Source organism: Labrus mixtus, chromosome 4 (assembly GCF_963584025.1).
Source record: "Labrus mixtus chromosome 4, fLabMix1.1, whole genome shotgun sequence".
In the NCBI taxonomy this organism is placed as follows: Eukaryota; Metazoa; Chordata; class Actinopteri; order Labriformes; family Labridae; genus Labrus; species Labrus mixtus.
In genome coordinates, this window is record NC_083615.1 from 29,470,929 (window position 1) to 29,494,233 (window position 23,305).

At 36.7% G+C, this 23,305-nt stretch overlaps 1 protein-coding gene across 1 annotated transcript in view; it reads right to left on the reverse strand.

Annotated features, from left to right (window-relative positions):
- Positions 1-495: 495 nt before the first annotated feature.
- The window catches only part of syt9b (synaptotagmin IXb), a 34,365-nt gene continuing 11,555 nt past the window's right edge, over positions 496-23,305 (reverse strand). The window contains exons 2-8 of the mRNA XM_061036806.1: positions 17,720-17,895; positions 16,701-16,918; positions 15,977-16,517; positions 6,151-6,271; positions 5,807-5,978; positions 5,588-5,717; positions 496-1,353 (exon numbers count right to left, since the gene is read on the reverse strand). Coding sequence (XP_060892789.1) covers positions 1,288-1,353; positions 5,588-5,717; positions 5,807-5,978; positions 6,151-6,271; positions 15,977-16,517; positions 16,701-16,918; positions 17,720-17,895 — 1,424 coding nt within the window. The 3' untranslated portion in view covers positions 496-1,287. The remainder of the gene's footprint in view (positions 1,354-5,587; positions 5,718-5,806; positions 5,979-6,150; positions 6,272-15,976; positions 16,518-16,700; positions 16,919-17,719; positions 17,896-23,305) is intronic.

Consider the following 23,305-nt stretch of genomic DNA (forward strand, 5'->3'; position numbering starts at 1 on the left):
ATGTTATTTTGTAGTTTCACATCTTAGCTTTAAGCAAAATGACATTAAATTCAAACTACCAAACTTGTCAAACCAAGCCACAAGGTCTTCGTAGCCAAAATGTACCCTCAGTCAGTTGTCTATAAGCCAGTCCTCAAATCTGCAGACGAGCCTTCTTCTTAGCACTACTAGCTCTGATGTCCTGCCCTGCTCTCCATTGGTCCGTCCAACTTCCTAAGAACTCCTAGATGTCCCTGTTGCTCTAGTTCCTCCAGCCTAGACCAACCCCTGCTTTATTTCTGCCTTGCCCCCTAACAGGCCAACTGGCAGTTGTCTGCCTGAGGATACATGATCATCCTCTGCCCTCTCCCAATGCCACCAGCCTGAGGTCTCCAGGTCTGCCCTTGTCCAGGCCTCAGGCTGTCCACCTGAGGTCTCCAGGTCTGCTCTTGTCCAGGCCTCAGGCTGTCCACCTGAGGTTTTGACCATCTGTACCATTGGTCCAATAACTGCAGGTTCATGTTGTCCTCCTCATAACAGCCATTATTTATTATTCTTTCACTGAAAAGGTTTAGACTATCAGAATTGCATTTCCCTTATTTTGACCACACCCCTGTTTACAAAATATGACAATAAACATGCAGTAAATAGTACACTTCATGTAATTTCTGTCAGTGGATTTACACATTCTTAAAGTAAATCATTTTATTTTAAATATTTTCAGGAAGTGTTAGTGAGATAGTCACCAATAGAGCTGAAACTACGCTTAATGAGATGAAACTTCATGTCTGCTATTGCTGCCAAAGAGTTATTTTAACACTTTATTGATGCAAGTTAAGCTGGAATATTCTACATCACAGCCAAACACAATTTTGAGAAGCTAATACTCTCTTAAACTGACATCTCTAAATCTTACTTCATAGCTTACCACTCAGATCACAAGTTATATCTTCAATTATCTAAAAATGATTGATATTGGTCCACAAACTGTAAGTTTTCAACATGTTAATACTGTCAGTAACAAATACAATACTGTTATAGTTCATTTGGAATGTTAAGTGTTTTTGGTTGTGAGGGGGAGGAAGTTAGTTACCTTACTCACCGTATAGCCTTGTTCAATAGTGATACAAGTTTGTGTATGGCTTTCAGCTGATGTTACGACTGGGGTTAGTCACACCTTGTATGTTTTAACATTCAAGAAGAACTTTCTTTATGTCCACCAACTAGCCGTATATCACCTGAGACTGTGTATTTTTGTCTCTGAGTTTGTGTAAGTGAAGACGTGTTTTTCATTGTAGTTGTGAGCAGTCATGGTGATGGTGGTGTCTTCAGGGAGTTGGTGGATCCACTCCCCACTGCTCCCTGTCCAACCCACTAAACCACAATACAAAGATAAGAGGGAAGATAGAGTGAGGGAGAAAATGTAAATCAGGTTAGTTACAAACACTAATATTGAATCAAAATAATAAAGCCCTTACACAAGGGAATGTGCCTGAACTTGATCAACAAAATCATAGGACATCATGTTATTATGTTATTGTTCCCTTATAGGACCAATGACATCATAACATGATGTATAAATCACAAATGATTTTACCAATCATCACCAATGACAACCCAAGCAATTACAATCAGATCAGGCAATTTTAGACTTGGTATTTACCTTTGGTCTAAATTTAGTTGATTGAACCTCTCAGTCATATGTCAAAGAGGAGGCCGTTTGTATCACTTTCATTGTTTCCTTCTAAATAGCATCAGACATGGTTTCAAATAACTCAGGGAAATTCAAGAGCATTTTGTTTATCTTAGTCATTTACAGTCCAAACTGAAGAAACAAAGCTGGTCAATTATTAATGCTCTCTGGTTGTGGTCAGCAAGGCTTACTCAAACACTTCAGAAAATACTCAAGTGGATAAACGGAGATTTGTGTGTTTTAGCAACAAAGTTTGTGTTCGTGTCCATATGCATACTTGTAAATCATTAACATTATGCATATCAATTAATTAAATCACAACATTCACACTGTGGCTCAAGTCAGTGAGACAGATATGCATGTAGGGATAGAGATGAGTAAAAACAGAGAGGTGAGAGTGAGAGGATACTTTTACATGCCATGCTCTATATTGAGAAAAGTTCTTCATAAAAAACTTAAACAAGAATGGACTTACTCAAAAACTCAGTAGAAATGTTGAGCTTTGTATAATTAGAAAACCATTCCCTAAAGACAGAGGTGCTGCTTACCAACAGGCTACTGCTTGGTAGGGGGGGCCCCAAGGGCTTAAGAAATTTAAACCACAGCAGTGAAATGTGCCAAGTTTGAAATTATAGTAGGAAACCTCCCGAAGGGGCCCCAGTCTGATAGCACTCATTCATATAATAGAAATGACTGAATGATGCCCGTCTAGCCCTAAATATGAGGGAGACACTTAAACAACATAACTTCAGCTAAAAAAAAACTGTTGTCAGATTATTATGGGGACTGAATGAACTCTGTCAGGTTGAAAACACAAAATGCAGCTCTGTGCCGCAGGAGAGGAGCTGATGGCTCAACTTCACAATCAGGAGCAAAACAAGAGCAAACTAGAGAGAGCACAAGGCATTTACGCACTTCAATATATGCATGCAACATAAGCTTTGTGATTTAAACCTTCAGACAACGGGGGCGATTGATGAACATTTCATGGAAGATAAGCATATTGTCCTAACACAAAACACTTTAATTCATGGGGAATGTGTGTGCACTCCATCATTTTCTCAGTTTCTAATATTTATTTCTGCTGGATCCTCTCCCGGTCCTGCATGTCATCCCCAACTCTCTCACCCCAAATTTCATGTCTCACTATAGTCCTATCAAATAAAGGCAAAGCCCCAAAAATAATAATTTAAAAGTGATCTACTGTGTTCTGTAGCTCCTGTGCACCACTAACCAAATGTGTAATGTGATGAACACAGTTTGAACTCCTGTAAGTGTAAGTCTTTTGCACACAGAAAATATTATTAACAAATAATTTTAGAAAAGTACAGGACTTTACATCCATATTCAAGACGGAACTCTAATCCTGGTCCAGATCAGGTTTGGAGTTCTGAAGTTATCATGTGGTTAGAGCTAGGTTCTAGCTTTAGGCCTTACATGGCTTATCCATTAATCATTCTCCGCAGTACTCCCCTGACTGTGTGGATCTTTAAAAGAAACACAAATAAACCATTAGACTAGATCTCAGTCCCTGCTGCTCAAAGATCATAAACAGTTACTTGAGAATGTTTGAAAGAGCCTCTCTGAAAGTGTGTTCGTGTGTTTTAAATCAACACAAATAGCCCTAGAGATAGCAAGAGAGCTCTTCTAGTTTAACTGTTGTTAGAAATATCAGAGTCACTGACCCATTGCAAATTCTGCCCCGCCTCTGGTAGACACTGTGTGACAGCTAGTGCTCAGTTTACTTCTGAAGCTTAATGCAGTGCTTTGATATGAGCTGAGAGAATTTAGACTCCTGGTGTTAGGATGCAACTAAAAAAAGAACCATTTCCATTTATGATTCATAAAGAGCTCTAACTGCACACTGACTGAGCTGAATTATTTGCTCCCTGTTTCTTCTCTCACATTCACTTTGGGTACACACTTACTTTAAGTCAGGAAATCTCATCATTTCAAACTGCTACAGGTTTTTGAGGTAACGTCCACACAAAGGTTACCTTGTGGTTGTTCGAAATAAATAAATGTATTCCATGAAAATAAAACTGTGCTTGATTTTAGAAATAACCAAAGAAGAGCTTTATAAGCACTGGCTCCCTATGAAATCTAGAATAGAATTTAAAATCCTACTTCTCACTTACAAAGCTCTAAATCAGTGGTGTCCAAACTTTTTTTCTTGCGGGCCAAAATTGTCGTGTTAGAATCGCTCGCGGGCCACAGGTTTTGTTTTTTAAAATATAGTTGAAAAAAGAGTAAGGCTTTGTAGATCAGAATCAAAAGGCTCGCTAAAGAAACCCTTTAATAAACCAACTTCGTTCTACTTTATTTGTTTTTTTCTCAGAATCAAGCCTGTAACGTGGTTCATCCTTTTGGAAAAGCTTTCTGCATTTAGCTCAGGTCATGTTTAAACAACAGTCCGCTTGTTTGCAAAAACTTTGCATACGTTTTTTTTCATAGTTTACAAAAAATTTTTGGAAAATAGTAAAAGCTGTAGATTTAAAAAATAACAACAACATACATGTTACTGAACATTTTCTATTTTAGGAATATTGTTCAGCTCTTGTTAACATGAAAAAGAAAAATAAGATAATGTGCCAATCTTAATCAAGGCCTTGGGCCAAAATCTTCTGATTCTTCATTTGAAATCACGGGCCGCAAAAAATCCCCTCAAGGGCCACAAATGGCCCTCGGGCCGCACTTTGGACACCCCTGCTCTAAATGGTCAGGCACCATCTTATCTTAAGGAGCTAATTGTGCCACATTACCCCTTCAAGAACATTACGGTCCCTGCTCGTGGTACGGTCTCTAAATGTACTATGGGAGGTAGAGCCTTCAGTTATCATGCCTGCTCGCGGTACCTACGGTCTCTAAATGTACTATGGGAGGTAGAGCCTTCAGTTATCAGGCCTGCTAGTGGTACCTACAGTCTCTAAATGTACTATGGGATGTACAGCCTTCAGTTATCAGGCTCCTCTCCTCTGGAATCAACTTTCCTTTTTGATAAATCTTATAGTTATGGCTGGTGCTGGTGTAGACCAGCTCCTAGTTATGCTGCTATAGGCTTAGACTACTGGCGGAACTGGCACCTTGAGCTCCTCCGTCTCTCGCTCTCTCTCTCTCTCTGTGAATTCACATCATAGTCCTGCATATCACTATCTGTAAATCTTAGTTACTAACCACATCTTCTCCTGGGAGCTCCTGAGCTCTCGTAGGTTCCACGGGATCGTTGGTGGATCGCCTGCCTGAACGACCAACCCCACTCTCACTCTTTATGTAAAATATGTTTTATAAATAAAATAATTATTTTGTTGAACTTTGATACCTGTAAAATACTGTGACACTATCATCCATACTTTTTTTTAAATTCCCACACTTTTCATCGACCACTTGTAAAGGAATAGTTCCGTATTTTTGAAGTAGGGTTAGGATAAGTAGGTACTTATCAAAAGTAATTATATATATAAGAGATGCTCGTCGGCTTGGCCCCTTTAAAGAGAGACTATCCACCTTGTGTGAATTTGCATTTGAAGGGGGGAGGTGGTCACTATAGGCCTACTCACAGCTGTCCACTTGTAATCCAATCACCCAGGAGGGATGTTAATATAAGGGGTAATTGACCAACAAGCTTTTTAACTGCTGACCTTTCCCCTCCAGTAGACAATTATCGATAATAAAATACAACGAAGAGCACATATGTAAACCCAAAAGCAGAATATTAATGAAATTGGAGGTCAAAGGTATTTTACCTCCTTAGAATTTGCAAGATTTCTTGAGACATATATTATTCATGCTAGTGGTGGCTCTTGGTTGGTTACTTTAATTGTGTAAGAAGGTTTTCTTTGTAAGAGTGTTAGTAACTTGAGATGAAATCATCTTCCAAGCTGGCATGTACCAATATATACACACAGTTGCCCATACCTCTATGAGAGGATGCCAGTGTGCAATTGGTTTCCGTGGATATGTCAGCATCTCATTCCAGTGGTCTCGCCCAAGAGTCTCTGCCTCACTTCCCACTTTGCAAACCCCAATCACTTCATTATGTCCGACCCTGCAGAATGAAAAGAACAGTTTATGAAGATGGAAAATGTTGTATTTGGTACCTTGCTGTATATGCAGTTGAGACAATAAGTTACTCACCGATCATAGTCCATGACAGCTATGAGCAGGCTGATCTGGTCAATGTTCTCAGGAGGAACATCAAACACAATGGCTTCATTGTAGACTGGGTTCAGAGTGTTACGTTTGGTTGATGTCTTCCTTTTTTTTAACCTCCGACCATCACACATCAGGGACACTTTTACATATGGATCTGAAGAAAAGTGAAATGTGGCCAGTCCAGTTAGGTTATGTCAAAATATCTAAGTATTAAATCTAAGCAAAAAATCATTTTGAGACACATTAATAAAAAAAAATCTTCAATCCCTTATATGAAAATTTGACAATTTCACCTCTCTGTGGAAACATTATCAGTCAGCACACACCTGAAGCTCCAGTGATGTCCATGGCTTTGAGATTTCTTGCTTTGATCATGGTGATGGTGAGCCGACCAGCCGTGGGGAGATAGCACAATGAGAACATCAGCTCTCCCAGGTCCACATTGTCCTTTAAAGAAAGATAGAATGAGATGAAACACTGCTGTAAAGTTCTTTCTTACATTTTTGAGAGAAGCTGTCATTTCTGATGCCATTATTCTCTGCCTTTCAGGAGCAGAGAATCATGAGAGGAGTATTACCCTCTCAAAGCATCGGATCATTTTATTAATTTACCGTTTAATAAAATCTGGATGTTTCAAAGATTTCCTATGTTCAGAAGGTTGATCTCCAAAAAAGTCAGCAAACACACGAATCATTTATTCAGGTGCTGAGTCGTCAAAAAAACACACTGAATATGATGCACAAAGACTTGCAACACCATGGCTCCCAAATATATACTTATTTATTTGCAATATGCACACCTGGTGAAACATTGTGTTCTTTAATGCATAAAGCAAATAAATATGTAACGACAAACTTTTTTAGATTTTTGCCTCAAACGAATGATACACTATTTAGCGTATACTTTTCAGAGTTGTGCAAGCTCCCGTTTTTCCTACTACTCTAGTGGATCTAGCATTATTTTTTGCTTACTTTTTTTTTCTCCAGCAAGAATATCAGTGCTTTCACATCTTGTCTAATGTACACATGTCAACCTCCTTCCCCAATTAACACATCTGAAAATAATGTGTGATGCTGTGATTGTGTTTATGAGACACAAGCACTCACAAGATTTTCTTACAGGGAAAACTCAGATTTCTGGTTTTCATTGACTTCTGCATGCCAGGCTGATTGTTTCCATAAATTAAATCAAAAACTCTCCTATGCTACAAATAATTCAGCTGCTGTATGTTTCAACAGACAAAGATGTTAAACAGGATATAAAAAAAGCTGGATGTGTCTTCATGAATTCTGTTCAGTGAGTGATTTAAACAGGTTAATGTGTTATTAGTATATCGTAACATCATGAGTCTTCACCTGAACACACACACAGACACACACACACACACACACACACACAGACAGACACACACACACACACACACACACACTGGTTTTGGTTGGTTGACTACAGTCCTGTTTTCTTATGTCTCAAAAAAGCAAGGCCCCACATTGTCCCCAACCACACCAGATTTCCAAACCATCACACACACCTATAGGCGCTAAGAGGGGCACAAACACATTTACTAGTGCTGAGGTGTTTTTAAATTGTAAGTTCTAGAGTTTAACTTCTTATTCAATAGTTATTGGAAAAAATAATATTAACTTTTGAACTCAAAAACGTAATGCACAGCTTATCTGATTTGACAAAAAAATAAAGTTCATATCCTGTCAGCAAGAGGGCAAGCAGGATAACGCAACATTGGCAAATTGGCCTTTTTAACAAGGACAGTGATGTACGTTGAGATGAGTCTGCATAAATTAGAGACAAACAGCTCAAACTGCCCATCATTATGAAGTCAGGATGGAACATTTGTCTGAAAAACTCTCACCGGTGTAATGCAATGAAATCAAGCACCTGCTTTCCCCTTATATGAGGTCATACAAATGTGCATTTAAAGACTTGTACAAACTAATATACATATTGCTGACCTACCAGGTCGAATAACTAACAGTACTCTTTTTGATGCTGTAGTTGTAAAGATACTTGTAAACAGCGCCTTGGGAACCCTTGAACGATTAACTTCATAGTGTTGGCTCTAAAAATGTACAGCTAAAGGACCCTGCACTAATAACCACATAAAGAAACACATTGTTTTTAGATGGAGAAGTGTCATTTTAATCTGTTGTCTGTTATTAAATGTTTGCATTTGGGGGTTGAGGCACACATTCTGACTCCATATAGATACTGTATATCTATTGGATGCTCTTATTGGTCATTGGAATACTGATGATTAATACATTGATCTTATTGTTACTGGTGGTTTGAGTTTATGTGATCAATGTAAGGATCAGATGTGAATAGACCTTTGTCTGTTGCATGCTGCTATGTCCCCTGTTCGTGGCAACAAACCCTAACCCTACACAAAAAGAAACTTTATTAATCCCTGAACAGAACTTCAGGTTTTCTCTCTCTGTAAAGAACATGCTACATACACATAGGGAGGAACACCTACATATTGACCCTCTGGTTCCCAACCCAACGGACTGAGCTATAGCTGCCCCTTTAGGGATGGGCTTTTATAACCACACCTGGGTACCCTAAATAAAAATCCCTTAAGCTGAAAAGCTGACCTTGTGTGTAACAGCATGACAATAAGTGTAATGAGTTGATTCATTATAGTGGCTGCTTTAGACAGGTGCCACTACTTCACCAGTTTGACTCTGAGCCCTGTATATTTATGATGTTGATTCATAAAAAAGGATCAGTTAACCTTTCAGCTCTTCAGAAATATTAAGATATCATCTCACACATACACTCATGCAGTACACTAACGATTTTAGACTCTATAGTGCCAGTCAACACTCTCATAAGCACTCAAATCAAGCCTGCGGTCAGGATTATGGTCACTTGTGCTCAGCCAATGAAATTACACTGGTGCTCTTAAGTGCCCCTATAAAGCCAGTGTGAGTTAGTATGGACAGTCCATCTTCTCCACCTCCTCTCCCTCAGGAGCAGCAAGGCTTTATCTATAACCCTTTTTGCTTTTTCCTTTCTTTCTCAATAACTTTTTTACCCTTTTGAAGCTGTGTGTGTGTGTGTGTGTGTGTGTGTGTGTGTGTGTGTGTGTGTGTGTGTGTGTGTGTGTGTGTGTGTGTGTGTGTGTGTGTGTGTGTGTGTCAACATGTTTTACTGTAAAATTAAGCAATACCTAAAACATAGGCTATTAGTGATTGACACTTTGATCCACTTTGTGTCATTCCCTGTCAATTCAGGGTTATGTTTCATGCTGTGTGGAAGGTAAGCTCAGCTCATCTGTTTCATTAAATAATCACACACTGAAGTCGAGACGCTATGAAAATGTTAAAGATAATGTGTTGTGTTTGGAATTACGTAAGGGATAATGCTGGATAAGGTGAAAATTCTCAGGTTTCTATTAATGTTGAACCAGAACCATAAGACACCTAGCAAGGAGTTTATAAAACCTGATAATGGACACCTTGAAGGGCATTATCCCACTTGGACACTTGCTGAAAAAAAATACAAGACCATTACATTACATACACAACTATACATGTTTTTCTGCATTTCGTAATTAAAATGTAAAGTTTAAGGTTATACCTCTGTGTTCCTAGCAATGGCTATGGATCTTATATAACTTATTATAACTTATTATTATATATAATTATAATCTTGCCTTACACACAGAACAATCACACAATGAATAGCAAAGTGTAGCAAAGATGGTATTTTAGGTGATTAATAGTATCAATAAGAGCGGAGACGCAGGGAATGTTTGAAGCTTTTGTGATACTGATGAGATTCTGAGGTATTCAGAGGAGTAGCTGCTGAAGGACTGCTTCAGTGTTGTACAATAGAAAGTTTGAAGACTGTTGTTGTTGTTGTAATTAGATGTTAGTTGCATACATTTTTATCAGGGCCTTTGACTGAATCCCTGTTAACAATTTATAATTCAACAATTTACTCATTTTAAACACCACTGCATTCATTTAGAATGTCGACAAAGGTATCAAGTCTTTTCTAGTCTTCTGACGACTCAAAGTGCTTTTACACCGCATGTCAGACCGACACATTCACACACTGATGTCAGAGGTTGTTATGTAAAATGACCATCAGAATTAACTCATCCATTCATACACATTCATATTCCACCAGCGGAGGTTAAGGAGACTGCAGGAGCTGGGAGTCAAACCTTCTGGTTGAGAGACGACAACTCTACCAACTGAGCCACAGACGCCCCTACATTAAACAAAGTCTTTCCTATCTTTGTTCTGCATGTTTTTGTTTGAAAATAGTTAAAGGCTGTCTCATATTGACACCTGTCCCAAACAAAGTTAAAACAATTTCATAGACTGAAGTAAATAAAAGCTGGGCTATTCATTGAAATATGATGGTACTTTAAATGTCCCTGAAGTCAGTGCAGTGCCCTACAACATTATTCACTGGTTCTCATTTTTGATAAGAGACACCTCAGGTGTTTGCATCCTCTCATTGTTGAAACAAAGCTCAATTTAAGTAAGTGAAAAACCACAAACCGACAATTTGTGAAAATAAAAAAAATACAGGCTAGTATGCTTGCTTCACCCACAGAACGTCTGATCATCAGGCTTATTCATTTAAACTCACTGAATAAATCAGAATCAATGCAGATTTCACAAAAGGATATCCTTATTCATGTTTTAACTTGACTGCAGGATAACAACTAAACACGCATAGAGTTTGTTCAGCTCACTTTAAGATTGGAGATCTTGTTACACAAAGGCCAATGAACAGTTCAGTGTATCTAGCTGACTGAACATGGTGAAAGTAAATAAATCACAGCCAAGGCTCAACTCTGACTGAATTTATCCTGACAGAATCAGGTTATATAGGCTCAAGAATCCTTCATTACTCTGAGTAAAGAATAGTGACAGATAAAAGTTACCAAGAAGTTTCAAGAACAACAGTATTGTTATAAGGGTTTGTTACCAAATAAACTTTATATCTTTAATGAACTGCTTTTTCATGATCCACTACCGTCTCAGTTAACAATAATGACAAAGACAATCAGATTTCCCTGTAAGGGAAAGTGCTTGTTATATGGTACCACTTGTCATTAATAAGAAAAGGGTAACTCTTTTAGTGAATCACACACACACACACACACACACACACACACACACACACACACACACACACACACACGCACACACTCGCACACACACACACACACACACACGCACACACTCGCACACACACACACACACACACACGCACACACTCGCACACACACAGACACACTCGCACACACACACACACACGCACACACTCGCACACACACACACACAGACACACTCGCACACACATGCACACACTCGCACACACACACACACACACACACACACATACACACACACACACACACACACACACACACACACACAAACACACGCACACACTCACTTGCACACACACACACGCATGCACGCACGCACACACACACACACACACACACACACACACACACACACACACACACACACACAAGCACACACACACTCGCGCACACACACACACACACATGCACGCACGCACACACACACACACACACTCCATTTATCAAGATCCCAATTAAAGGCCGACTTGAACACAGTCAATAGCATTGACTAGGCCTGCAGTGGCTGCAGTCTGCAGTCTTAACAATCTTTATTGTCTTTCTCTAAAAGATCTTCAGCTGCAGGAAAAGAAGAAACAAGCATGAGACAACATGACAGATGACCAAAAACCAATTGAATCAACCAGGTTCTCCTTGATACTCCATAATCATTAAACACATTATGTCTGCAAAAAGAGGGGCTAGGAAAGGAAGGGACTAGCCATCGGCTTATTAGATAGTGTGAACATCTCAGGAAATAATGTGTGTAAGTAGATGATCATAATGATTAATGACTGCATATGAAGTCAGATTATCAGTGATAATAACATAAGGACTCAGTAGTGAGTCTACTTTAACAATAATTATGCTGCTTCAATTTTACATGGACTATTATTGAAGTTCCAACAATAGAGATTTAAGACCTGGAGCTTGCATGTACAGAGCTTGGGTGAAATTGTCAATGCTGTTTGGGCTGTGATGGCCTGTGATAGGATAATTAGATATAGACGTTTTATGTGTGGGTATGATGCGGTTAAGGTAGGTTATGTAACTCATCAGTAGGACAAAGGAGCTCATTTGGATCAGGGGTGTCTTCACTTACCCTTTCATTAGGGCACCTTGTGTTTCAAATTCAAATAGTGAAAAAGAATATTGGTTAGAGTCAAACAAAAAGAGGAACAAAAACACATTAGTTATTATCAACTTGTACTGTCATTCTTTAGAATCATATTCTTTAAATGAGGTCCTTTTACTTTTTGTTGCCTTTTATTCAAATCATGTTCTACTTTTATACCTAGGTAACCAGCTCAGGTTATCTCTTTACTTAGTAATACTTAAAGGCTAATTAAGTAAAATATCCACCTCAATAATTTGTTTTTCTTGTCCAAACAAGGGTTTTTTAGTTCATTTTAACCTTGAAAATGCTATCCAAGGCCAAAAGCCCCTCACCTTCTTTGAACATTTGTATCTTTTCCATCTATTCAACTTTCCAAGTATGAAGTATTTATATTGAGAAGACATTTCTGTAAAATCCAATTTCAAATACACATCAACTACTAAAAAATGCATAACGAAACCCCCCTGAAAGAAAATGGGTTTTCAAAGAGGAGCTTATCTATATTTATATGTTTTGAAACATTTGTGATCCTAAAATCTTGGTTGGGTTGAGACTTAATTGAACTATAATTGAATTTAATGTAGTTAATAAATAAGTCTATATTGCTGGCTTTATGAGTTAGCGTCAGCTTGGCTCCTCCCCAAGGCTACACTTTGATCCTAAAGATAAACTATTGTCATTGCTGTTATTATTTTTTGCCCAACAAGGAAATAAGGCATCCTGTACAATTCTTCCATTAATTCAAACAAATAGTGTGTAAAGACTGTATTTCTTAATGGAACTATAGGTGCTTCATGAGCATTAAGATCAGAGTCAAGCTGTGTTCCTGCCCTGGCAGAGAAACATAAGGACTCTGAAGTATGTTTACATTATCTCTTGGTGTGTGGTACATCACTATAGGGAGTAATGGTTTCAGCATGGAAAGAGAAAGAATCTTGCCATGGCAATCCTCGAATTGAAGTTTATTAAAATTGACAAAACGCCCGTGCTAATTCTAAATCTCTTAACAACTAATGACAAGACAGTAACCAGTTCAGACACTATTTATGTTAGGAAAATGTCAGTTCACCTAGTTATGCACAACAGGAAACAACTTATTGATTTATGATTAATGCACACAGACTGGAGACTTGACCAGCAAGGGTCAATGTACGTGTGTGACTATGGGGGTAAGGACACAGATGAGGAGTTTTGGATTTTTAGGAATACTGAGTGAAGTTTTGGTACAATGCCAGAACAAAAGTTAAAACTCAACTGAAACTAAGACTGCCTAATGTGAGTGTATTATCCCTCTTACCCCGCTGCCTTAGGAAAAGGAATAACATGTCCAGTAGTTTGCATTGCTGATTTCAGTTTGTGTTGGGTAAATTGATGATTAATTAAAGATTATATTTAGTGAGTGTACTCAAGAGATGTTACCTCGGGAGACAGGATGGCAATAGATCACAAGCTGGGTATCTCAGAGGAGGTTCTAACCCATTTACACTGACCTTATTTAGCTGGTAAGTGTGGAAGGTGTTGGAACAGTAATTCTAAGCAAACAACAAGTCTCCCTTTCTTTGCATGCATTTGTGTGTGTGTGTGTGTGTGTGTGTGTGTGTGTGTATGTGTGTGTCTTTGTGTGTCTTTGTGTGTTGTGTGTTAAGAGGTGGCAGGTCCATGCATGATTGTAATCAGTAATGTGTGTGTATGTGTGCGTATTAAGAGGCAAACCATAAGATTCTGTTTTTGAACTTTGCTACATGATGAAAATACGCTGTGTTGTTGTTGTTGTATGCTGCAAAGTCTCTAAAAGAACAGGCACCATGTGAGCTCCTGAAACATTTGGTGATGAGACAGATTTCTATTGCTTTGAAACATTTTAAGGGCTCTCTTAGCTAAAGTCAAATGACACACCCGAACAAAGGATACAACATCCATAGACACATTTACCGATTTATAGAAAGGTAAATGTTGGATGAAGAGCCAATTTTAAGTTACAGTCCTCTAGACAAGTGAAGAATATGAAAAATAGGTGGAACAGAGAGATCTTTTCCCACACTGGTTACTTCTAGTCTTGATGTCACAGTATGCACTTTTGTCATCAGTTTGTAGTTCTTTCCGAGATGAAGACAGCTCAGACATTCTCTTTCATCTTGACAACTAAGAGGCTATTTCAGATGTTTTATTTCTGACACTGGTTATCTAAATGATATGCAGTGAATAAGGCTTAAACAATGCCACCCAAGGAAATCCAAAAGGTTGTAGACCAGCAGTGCTTTCACTTAAATACCAATGTAGTTATGGGAACTTGGCCATTGTTACATACTGATGTTAAGCAGCTAATATTTGCACATAGTCACCATCATTGTTTGGCATGTTCCTTAGCTTGCATGTTATTTAATGCATATTTATAATATACAACTGAACTGATGAAATTGTCATATTTATATTACAGCCTTTTGGTCATTATGCTGTCCTAACTAACAGTAGAAAAATACATTATTTGGTAATTTAGCAAGTTTAACATTTTTAACACATCAGTTTTGCCTCCTCCAATGAGAAGTCTGGATGTTTTGTTAGACAGAGTTAAGTAGAGGTGAAAAATGTAATTTATAAAACAGCAAAAACATTACACACAATTAAAAAGAAGTAGTTAGGTGCAATATTATATCCTCAGTTTATCTGGACAGATTTTTTTTTTGACATAATCCAATGTAATATAGTGTGATATATATCAATGTATGTTATAAGCAAGTGCCACTGTTCATATTTTCTTCAGAACATTATGCTTTTCCAACCAAGCATCCAGATGTACTAATAAAAAGCACCAACATGAAACATGTATAATATAATATGTAAAAATGACTACAGTATGATGTTTTTATGTTGCTTAATCTATTTTAGCTCCAGCTCTCTATTACTTGCATATGCCAACAACTCTATAAATTAGAAACCTGATTGTGGAAAATAATGTCAACTATTTGCATTTACTACGATTTTTGCCACACTTCTAAACTCGAACCTTTTGCCACTGAGGTTATAAAATGTACCATATACACATTCTAAAGAATCAATACAATAGCACCTTCAATGCAGCCTATGTAGACATCTGAATTAATCAAAATTGAAGCTTTCGTGACATCAATGTCTGAAAAAACATGGTTGAAGAACTGCTGTGTGAGATTTAAAAAAAAAAACATGTTGTTCGTTGAGTAATGAATCTTGAACATAGCTTACGACATTTAACATAAACATATTGAATTCAATAGTTTATCTGCTTTTATATCACACATATAACATATTTGATCATGTTTATCTCCACTTTATACAGTCAAATGCAACTGTTTGCCCATAAAAGAAAAAGAACACTTTCTTTCACATACTGAGACCTATCTGACTGCAATCTCCACTTGAAAAGACAGGTATACCAAGAGGATTCCCTGGCAGGGAATCTTACTTATTTACTGAGATACACAGTGTTCCAACACTGTAGATTTATCCAAGTGAATAATGTCATACAGACGATGTCGCTGTATCTCTGTCATACCAATCCTGGTCTAATGTCAGTGTAGATCTGGGTCACTATCCCCAAGTGTTTCCCACTGCTTTCATTAAAAATTAACTGTGTCTAAGTATATTTCTATGTCTCTGCTTCCTGAAACCTCAGATGAGTTCCACTTGGCGGGTCAATGAGAAGCAAGTCAACCAAAATTCTTCTCCAACTCCATTGTTGTTGTAATAGGGTTAGTTAGTTTATTTCTCCTTTTTTATTGGGGGGTAGGGGTGCTGGAGAGGGGTTATCAATGGACAAGGAAAATTATAGCTCAATAAAAAAATAAAAAAACGTATATCAGTGTGGTTAATGAGAATAAGACACAGACGCGTTGGGATAGAATTTAAGGGAATATGAGTAACTCACCGAGGTTACATACTGTATATCCCGGCACAGTTTTGTCTCCCGGGGAAAGTCGGCAAGATCCAGGAAGTTGTCCACCACCACTTGGCCAATCAAATCATGGCGAGAGAACCTGTCAAAGTCATATATGCTAAAATGCAGTTTGCGGCTAGACAGCTCGGCATACTCCACAGGAAAGAGAAACACCTCATCAAACACTGGGTGGAGTGTCTTGCGGTGCACCTTTGTCTGGTGCTTATTTTTGCGGTCTGGCAACAAGTAAATCTTAACATATGGATCTGAGGTTCCTGTAAAGTCCTTGGCTGGGAGGTCCTGGGCCTTGTGGATTTTCACTATCAGTTGTTCCAAGTCAAAGTCAAACTTCAGGACAAAGTGCAGACGCCCACAGCTGTCAGAGTGACGACCGTCTTCAGCATCCACAGAGCGCTGCTTGTAGAGTTCTGGTTTGATTCTGCCCAAACCAGACAGAGACTCCTGACGCTGGAACTGAGCAGGATTGAAGTCTGGATTCGACAAGTTCAACTGACGGCGAAGGGAGTTGTGCCTGCCAAAAAGTAGAATTTGGAGATACAAGTTTATTCAAATCATTTTTACTGACCATAATCTTAATACGTATGTGGTCCAAACTGTGGTAAAGGAACTCTAAATTTAGAGTTCTAATTGAATATAATTTTAAATTTTCTGTTTTAATTGATGTTTGACCTGCTACACAAAAGCATTTACTGACCGTACAGAGGAGGTGGGCTCAGTAATTTGCCTTTGAACCCTGTCCCTGGCCAGAGTGTGGATCTGGTTTTTCTCCAACTTGGCCTGAGCCTCCAGCGGGATATCAGGCGATGTGTGGCTAATCTTCAGGGCCGACTCTGGTACAGCAATAGATGGGGGTGGCCCAATGGGCTCCTTCACACAACCATCTTCACTGTACTCCCTTTCGTCTCCATCCACCTGCACATCAGACATTAGTGTTTAGGGTGTAAGTGAAACCTACAGTGAAAATGCAAAACTTTGCAACTAAAAATGTGATTGCAGATCTTAAAGATTTGTAATAAGAAAACGGATAAAAACAATTTTATTGCATTAGTCTTACTAAAAATTATGCTTACTCAAATTTCTTGAAATCTAACTAACACACGTTGATAATGAGGTTTGGAGTTGATATACCACTGCATGTATACACCTCAATTGGCAACAGGCTGTGGTGTTCTACTGCTAAGCTGCTTCTGCCAGCCAAATCTATTTACAGAAAGTTTGCCTGTGACATGCCCTCAAAAAACAAATTGTTCCATCGGAAATTGGCGTACCGTGACATCAGGCATGGATGTCAGCTTGTTACAGCAGCTCTGGCCCCCTTTCTTTGGTCTTGGTTAATTTTTTTGTTTTGGTTTATTTTTAAACTTTATTTCACTTCTTTTTACTCATATAAAAGACAATACAACTTGTGGGAATATTGATGTTGCATTTCATCAATATTGGAAAAGACCCATTCAGCCAAGCCTCCATTGATCCACTCGTTAACAACCGACAGTACAAACCATCTGTACTGTGTTACAGGAAATGTAAGATCTCTCCCACATTAACTGACTCTGGAGGTTTGTATCCTTGGAAGGCTCATCTGTGGACTGGAGGACAGGCTGCAGGGGGGGGCCTCACATGTTTGCGTTACGTGGCTGATTACACTTTTTTACCGTTTCAACACATATCTGTTTCAGATTCCTCTCTTAAAAAATTCTAATGAATTAAAGATACCTCTGTTAGGACAGGTTGTTGGTCTCCTCCCAGGAAGTGAGCCCCCTTGAGGACATCTGGGAGAAAGCGGCCGCTCAGTGGCACCCAGCACAACTTCCATGACACAAAGACTGAGACGCTGAAGAGAGCCAGACCACAGGTGGTCACCAGCAAGGACAACAGGCTCACAGATACATCTACAGAGCAGAGGACAGAGAGCACTTACAGTGTGAACACAGATTTTCTAATAACTTTTTTTCAAATGCTATAATACAGATCTTTAATGTCTGCGAAAAATAGAAACAAAAAACATTACTCCAGATTATATTAGTTAATCCATTATATTAGTTATACCACAATAAGAGACACAATCACACACTCTTTCATTTTTTTTTAATGAATCACATATTTTGGTAGAGCATCTCACAGTCAGTAGACTGCTCTATTAGAATTTCTTGATTTGTGTATTATGTGCCTTGGACATTCCATAAAAAAGGGGGACATTTAAATATGTGTGAGTATATACAGTATATTATTATTTTTCTAACTGTAGTTTCATCTTTGGGTCTCTCCTTGTTTGTTGTCATAAAAGGTTTGATGGATGGATTAAAATGTCTCTGTATGTTGTGTCTGAGCAATAACTGATCATCAATCAATTTTTATTTGTATAGCAAATTCATAATAAGTTTTAACTCGAGACACTTTACAAAAAGCAGGTAAAAGACCTTACTCATTGTTATGTTACAAAAAAAGGTAAAAAACCATACTCTTTGTTATGTTACTAAAAGCAGGTAAAAGACCTTACTCATTGTTATGTTACAAAAAGCAGGTAAAAGACCTTACTCATTGTTATGTTACAAAAAGCAGGTAAAAGACCTTATTCATTGTTATGTTACAAAAAAAGGTAAAAAACCATACTCTTTGTTATGTTACTAAAAGCAGGTAAAAGACCTTACTCATTGTTACGTTACAAAAAACAGGTAAAAGACCTTACTCATTGTTATGTTACAAAAGGCAGGTAAAAGACCTTACTCATTGTTACGTTACAAAAAACAGGTAAAAGACCTTACTCTTTGTTATGTTACAAAAAAGGGAAAATACCATACTCTTTGTTATGTTACTAAAAGCAGGTAAAAGACCTTACTCTTTGTTATGTTACAAAAAAGGTAAAAGACCATACTCTTTGTTATGTTACTAAAAGCAGGTAAAATACCTTACTCATTGTTATGTTACAAAAAGCAGGTAAAACACCTTACTTATTGTTATGTTACAAAAAGCAGGTAAAAGACCTTAGTCTTTGTTAAGTTACAAAAAGCAGGTAAAAGACCTTAGTCTTTGTTAAGTTACAAAAAGCAGGTAAAAGACCTTAGTCTTTGTTATGTTACAAAAAGCAGGTAAAAGACCTTACTCATTGTTATGTTACAAAAAGCAGGTAAAAGACCTTACTCTTTGTTATGTTACTAAAAGCAGGTAAAAGACCATACTAATTGTTATGTTATAAAAAGCAGGTAAAAGACCTTACTTATTGTTATGTTACAAAAAGCAGGTAAAAGACCTTACTTATTGTTATGTTACAAAAAGCAGGTAAAAGACCATACTCTTTGTTATGTTACAAAAAGCAGGTAAAAGACCTTACTTACTGTTATGTTACAAAAATCAGGTAAAAGACCTTACTCATTGTTATGTTACAAAAAGCAGGTAAAAGACCATACTCATTGTTATGTTACAAAAAGCAGGTAAAAGACCTTACTCATTGTTATGCTACAAAAAGCAAGTAAAAGACCTTACTCATTGTTATGTTACAAAAAGCAGGTAAAAGACCATACTCATTGTTATGTTACAAAAAGCAGGTAAAAGACCTTACTCATTGTTATGTTACAAAAAGCAGGTAAAAGACCTTACTCTTTGTTATGTTACTAAAAGCAGGTAAAAGACCATACTCATTGTTATGTTATAAAAAGCAGGTAAAAGACCTTACTTATTGTTATGTTACAAAAAGCAGGTAAAAGACCTTACTCTTTGTTATGTTACAAAAAGCAGGTAAAAGACCTTACTCTTTGTTATGTTACAAAAAGCAGGTAAAAGACCTTACTTACTGTTATGTTACAAAAATCAGGTAAAAGACCTTACTCATTGTTATGTTACAAAAAGCAGGTAAAAGACCATACTCATTGTTATGTTACAAAAAGCAGGTAAAAGACCTTACTCATTGTTATGCTACAAAAAGCAAGTAAAAGACCTTACTCATTGTTATGTTACAAAAAGCAGGTAAAAGACCATACTCATTGTTATGTTACAAAAAGCAGGTAAAAGACCTTACTCATTGTTATGTTACAAAAAGCAGGTAAAAGACCTTACTCATTGTTATGTTACAAAAAGAAGGTAAAACACCTTACTCTTTGTTATGTTACTAAAAAAGGTAAAATACCTTACTTATTGTTATGTTACTAAAAAAGGTAAAAGACCTTACTTATTGTTATGTTATAAAAAAACAGGTAAAAGACCTTACTCATTGTTACAAAAAGCAGGTAAAAGACCTTACTCTTTGTTATGTTACTAAAAGCAGGTAAAAGACCTTACTCATTGTTATGTTACAAAAAGTAGGTAAAAGACCTTACTTATTGTTATGTTACAAAAAGCAGGTAAAAGACCATACTCTTTGTTATGTTACTAAAAAAGGTAAAAGATCTTACTTATTGTTATGTTATAAAAAGCAGGTAAAAGACCTTACTCATTATGTTACAAAAAGCAGGTAAAAGACCTTAGCCTTTGTTATGTTACAAAAAGCAGGTAAAAGACCTTAGTCTTTGTTATGTTACAAAAAGCAGGTAAAATACCTTAGTCTTTGTTATGTTACAAAAAACAAGTAAAAGACCTTACTCATTGTTATGTTAGAAAAAGCAGGTAAAAGACCTTACTTATTGTTATGTTATAAAAAGAAGGTAAAACACCTTACTCTTTGTTATGTTATAAAAAAAGGTAAAAGACCTTACTTATTGTTATGTTATAAAAAACAGGTAAAAGACCTTACTCATTATGTTACAAAAAGCAGGTAAAAGACCTTACTTATTGTTATGTTATAAAAAACAGGTAAAAGACCTTACTCATTATGTTACAAAAAGCAGGTAAAAGACCTTAGCCTTTGTTATGTTACTAAAAGCAGGTAAAAGACCTTACTCATTGTTATGTTACAAAAAGCAGGTAAAAGACCTTAGTCTTTGTTATGTTACAAAAAGCAGGTAAAAGCCCTTAGTCTTTGTTATATTATAAAAATCAGGTAAAAGACCTTACTCTTTGTTATGTTACAAAAAGCAGGTAAAATACCTTACTCTTTGTTATGTTACAAAAAGCAGGTAAAAGACCTTACTCATTGTTATTTTACAAAAAGCAGGTAAAAGACCTTACTCATTGTTATGTTATAAAAATCAGGTAAAAGACCTTACTCATTGTTATTTTACAAAAAGCAGGTAAAAGACCTTACTCATTGTTATTTTACAAAAAGCAGGTAAAATACCTTACTCTTTGTTATGTTACAAAAAGCAGGTAAAAGACCTTAGTCATTGTTATTTTACAAAAAGCAGGTAAAAGACCTTACTTATTGTTATGTTATAAAAAAACACGTAAAAGACGTTACTCATTGTTATGTTACAAAAAGCAGGTAAAAGACCTTACTCATTGTTATGTTACAAAAAGAAGGTAAAACACCTTACTCTTTGTTATGTTATAAAAAAGGTAAAAGACCTTACTTATTGTTATGTTATAAAAAACAGGTAAAAGACCCTACTCATTATGTTACAAAAAGCAGGTAAAAGACCTTACTTATTGTTATGTTATAAAAAACAGGTAAAAGACCTTACTCATTATGTTACAAAAAGCAGGTAAAAGACCTTAGCCTTTGTTATGTTACAAAAAGCAGGTAAAAGACCTTACTCATTGTTATGTTACAAAAAGCAGGTAAAAGACCTTAGTCTTTGTTATGTTACAAAAAGCAGGTAAAAGCCCTTAGTCTTTGTTATGTTATAAAAATCAGGTAAAATACCTTACTCTTTGTTATGTTACAAAAAGCAGGTAAAAGACCTTACTCTTTGTTATGTTACAAAAAGCAGGTAAAAGACCTTACTCATTGTTATTTTACAAAAAGCAGGTAAAAGACCTTACTCATTGTTATGTTATAAAAATCAGGTAAAAGACCTTACTTATTGTTATGTTATAAAAAAACACGTAAAAGACGTTACTCATTGTTATGTTACAAAAAGCAGGTAAAAGACCTTACTCATTGTTATGTTACAAAAAGAAGGTAAAACACCTTACTCTTTGTTATGTTATAAAAAAGGTAAAAGACCTTACTTATTGTTATGTTATAAAAAACAGGTAAAAGACCTTACTCATTATGTTACAAAAAGCAGGTAAAAGACCTTACTTATTGTTATGTTATAAAAAACAGGTAAAAGACCTTACTCATTATGTTACAAAAAGCAGGTAAAAGACCTTAGCCTTTGTTATGTTACAAAAAGCAGGTAAAAGACCTTACTCATTGTTATGTTACAAAAAGCAGGTAAAAGACCTTAGTCTTTGTTATGTTACAAAAAGCAGGTAAAAGCCCTTAGTCTTTGTTATGTTATAAAAATCAGGTAAAAGACCTTACTCTTTGTTATGTTACAAAAAGCAGGTAAAAGACCTTACTTATTGTTATGTTACAAAAAGCAGGTAAAAGACCTTACTCATTGTTATGTTACAAAAAGCAGGTAAAAGACCTTACTCATTGTTATGTTATAAAAATCAGGTAAAAGACCTTACTCATTATGTTACAAAAAGCAGGTAAAAGACCTTACTCTTTGTTATGTTACAAAAAGCAGGTAAAAGACCTTACTCTTTGTTATGTTACTAAAAGCAGGTAAAAGACCTTACTCTTTGTTATGTTACAAAAAGCAGGTAAAAGACCTTACTCATTGTTATGTTACAAAAAACAGGTAAAAGACCTTACTCTTTGTTATGTTACTAAAAGCAGGTAAAAGACCTTTTTTTATTTGTTAATCCTTTGTGTGTATATATATTTGTTATTTTCTAGTGATATCCCAGCCACACTGTATACTGTGTACAGATATGCTAAGGGGAGCCACCTACATCAAGACAAAGGCAAACATGTATAGACATCACAAGAAATTTATTTTTTGTTGTTGTTTTAGTGTTTATACTGTTAATACAGGTGTTGTAATATCTGGTCGTAAGTGTTATGTGAATATATTGATGATATTTACTGCGGCAAAACAAGTTTATAAGTAGCCTACATTTCGTGTTAGCTAACTAACAAGCTACACAGCCTTGTGCACACTGCAGTCTTTCAATGTTACTCTGAGTGTATTCATTATATCCTGTAGAGACTGAGCACTACACTGATCTCCTTGTCTGCTAGCCAAAAGTCATCTCGCCGTCAAAGAAGTGTTTGAGGACCCAACCAGAAATCCGGAAGTAACCTTAGCCTTGCCTCTGCATTTTAAAAGAAGACAAAGGAAGGCATGGTATCCTGTTTCCTGACATCACTGTTAATCTCAACCACCCAACACCCAGAGCATCCACCTTAGCTTCCTTAAGAATGCCATGCAAGTC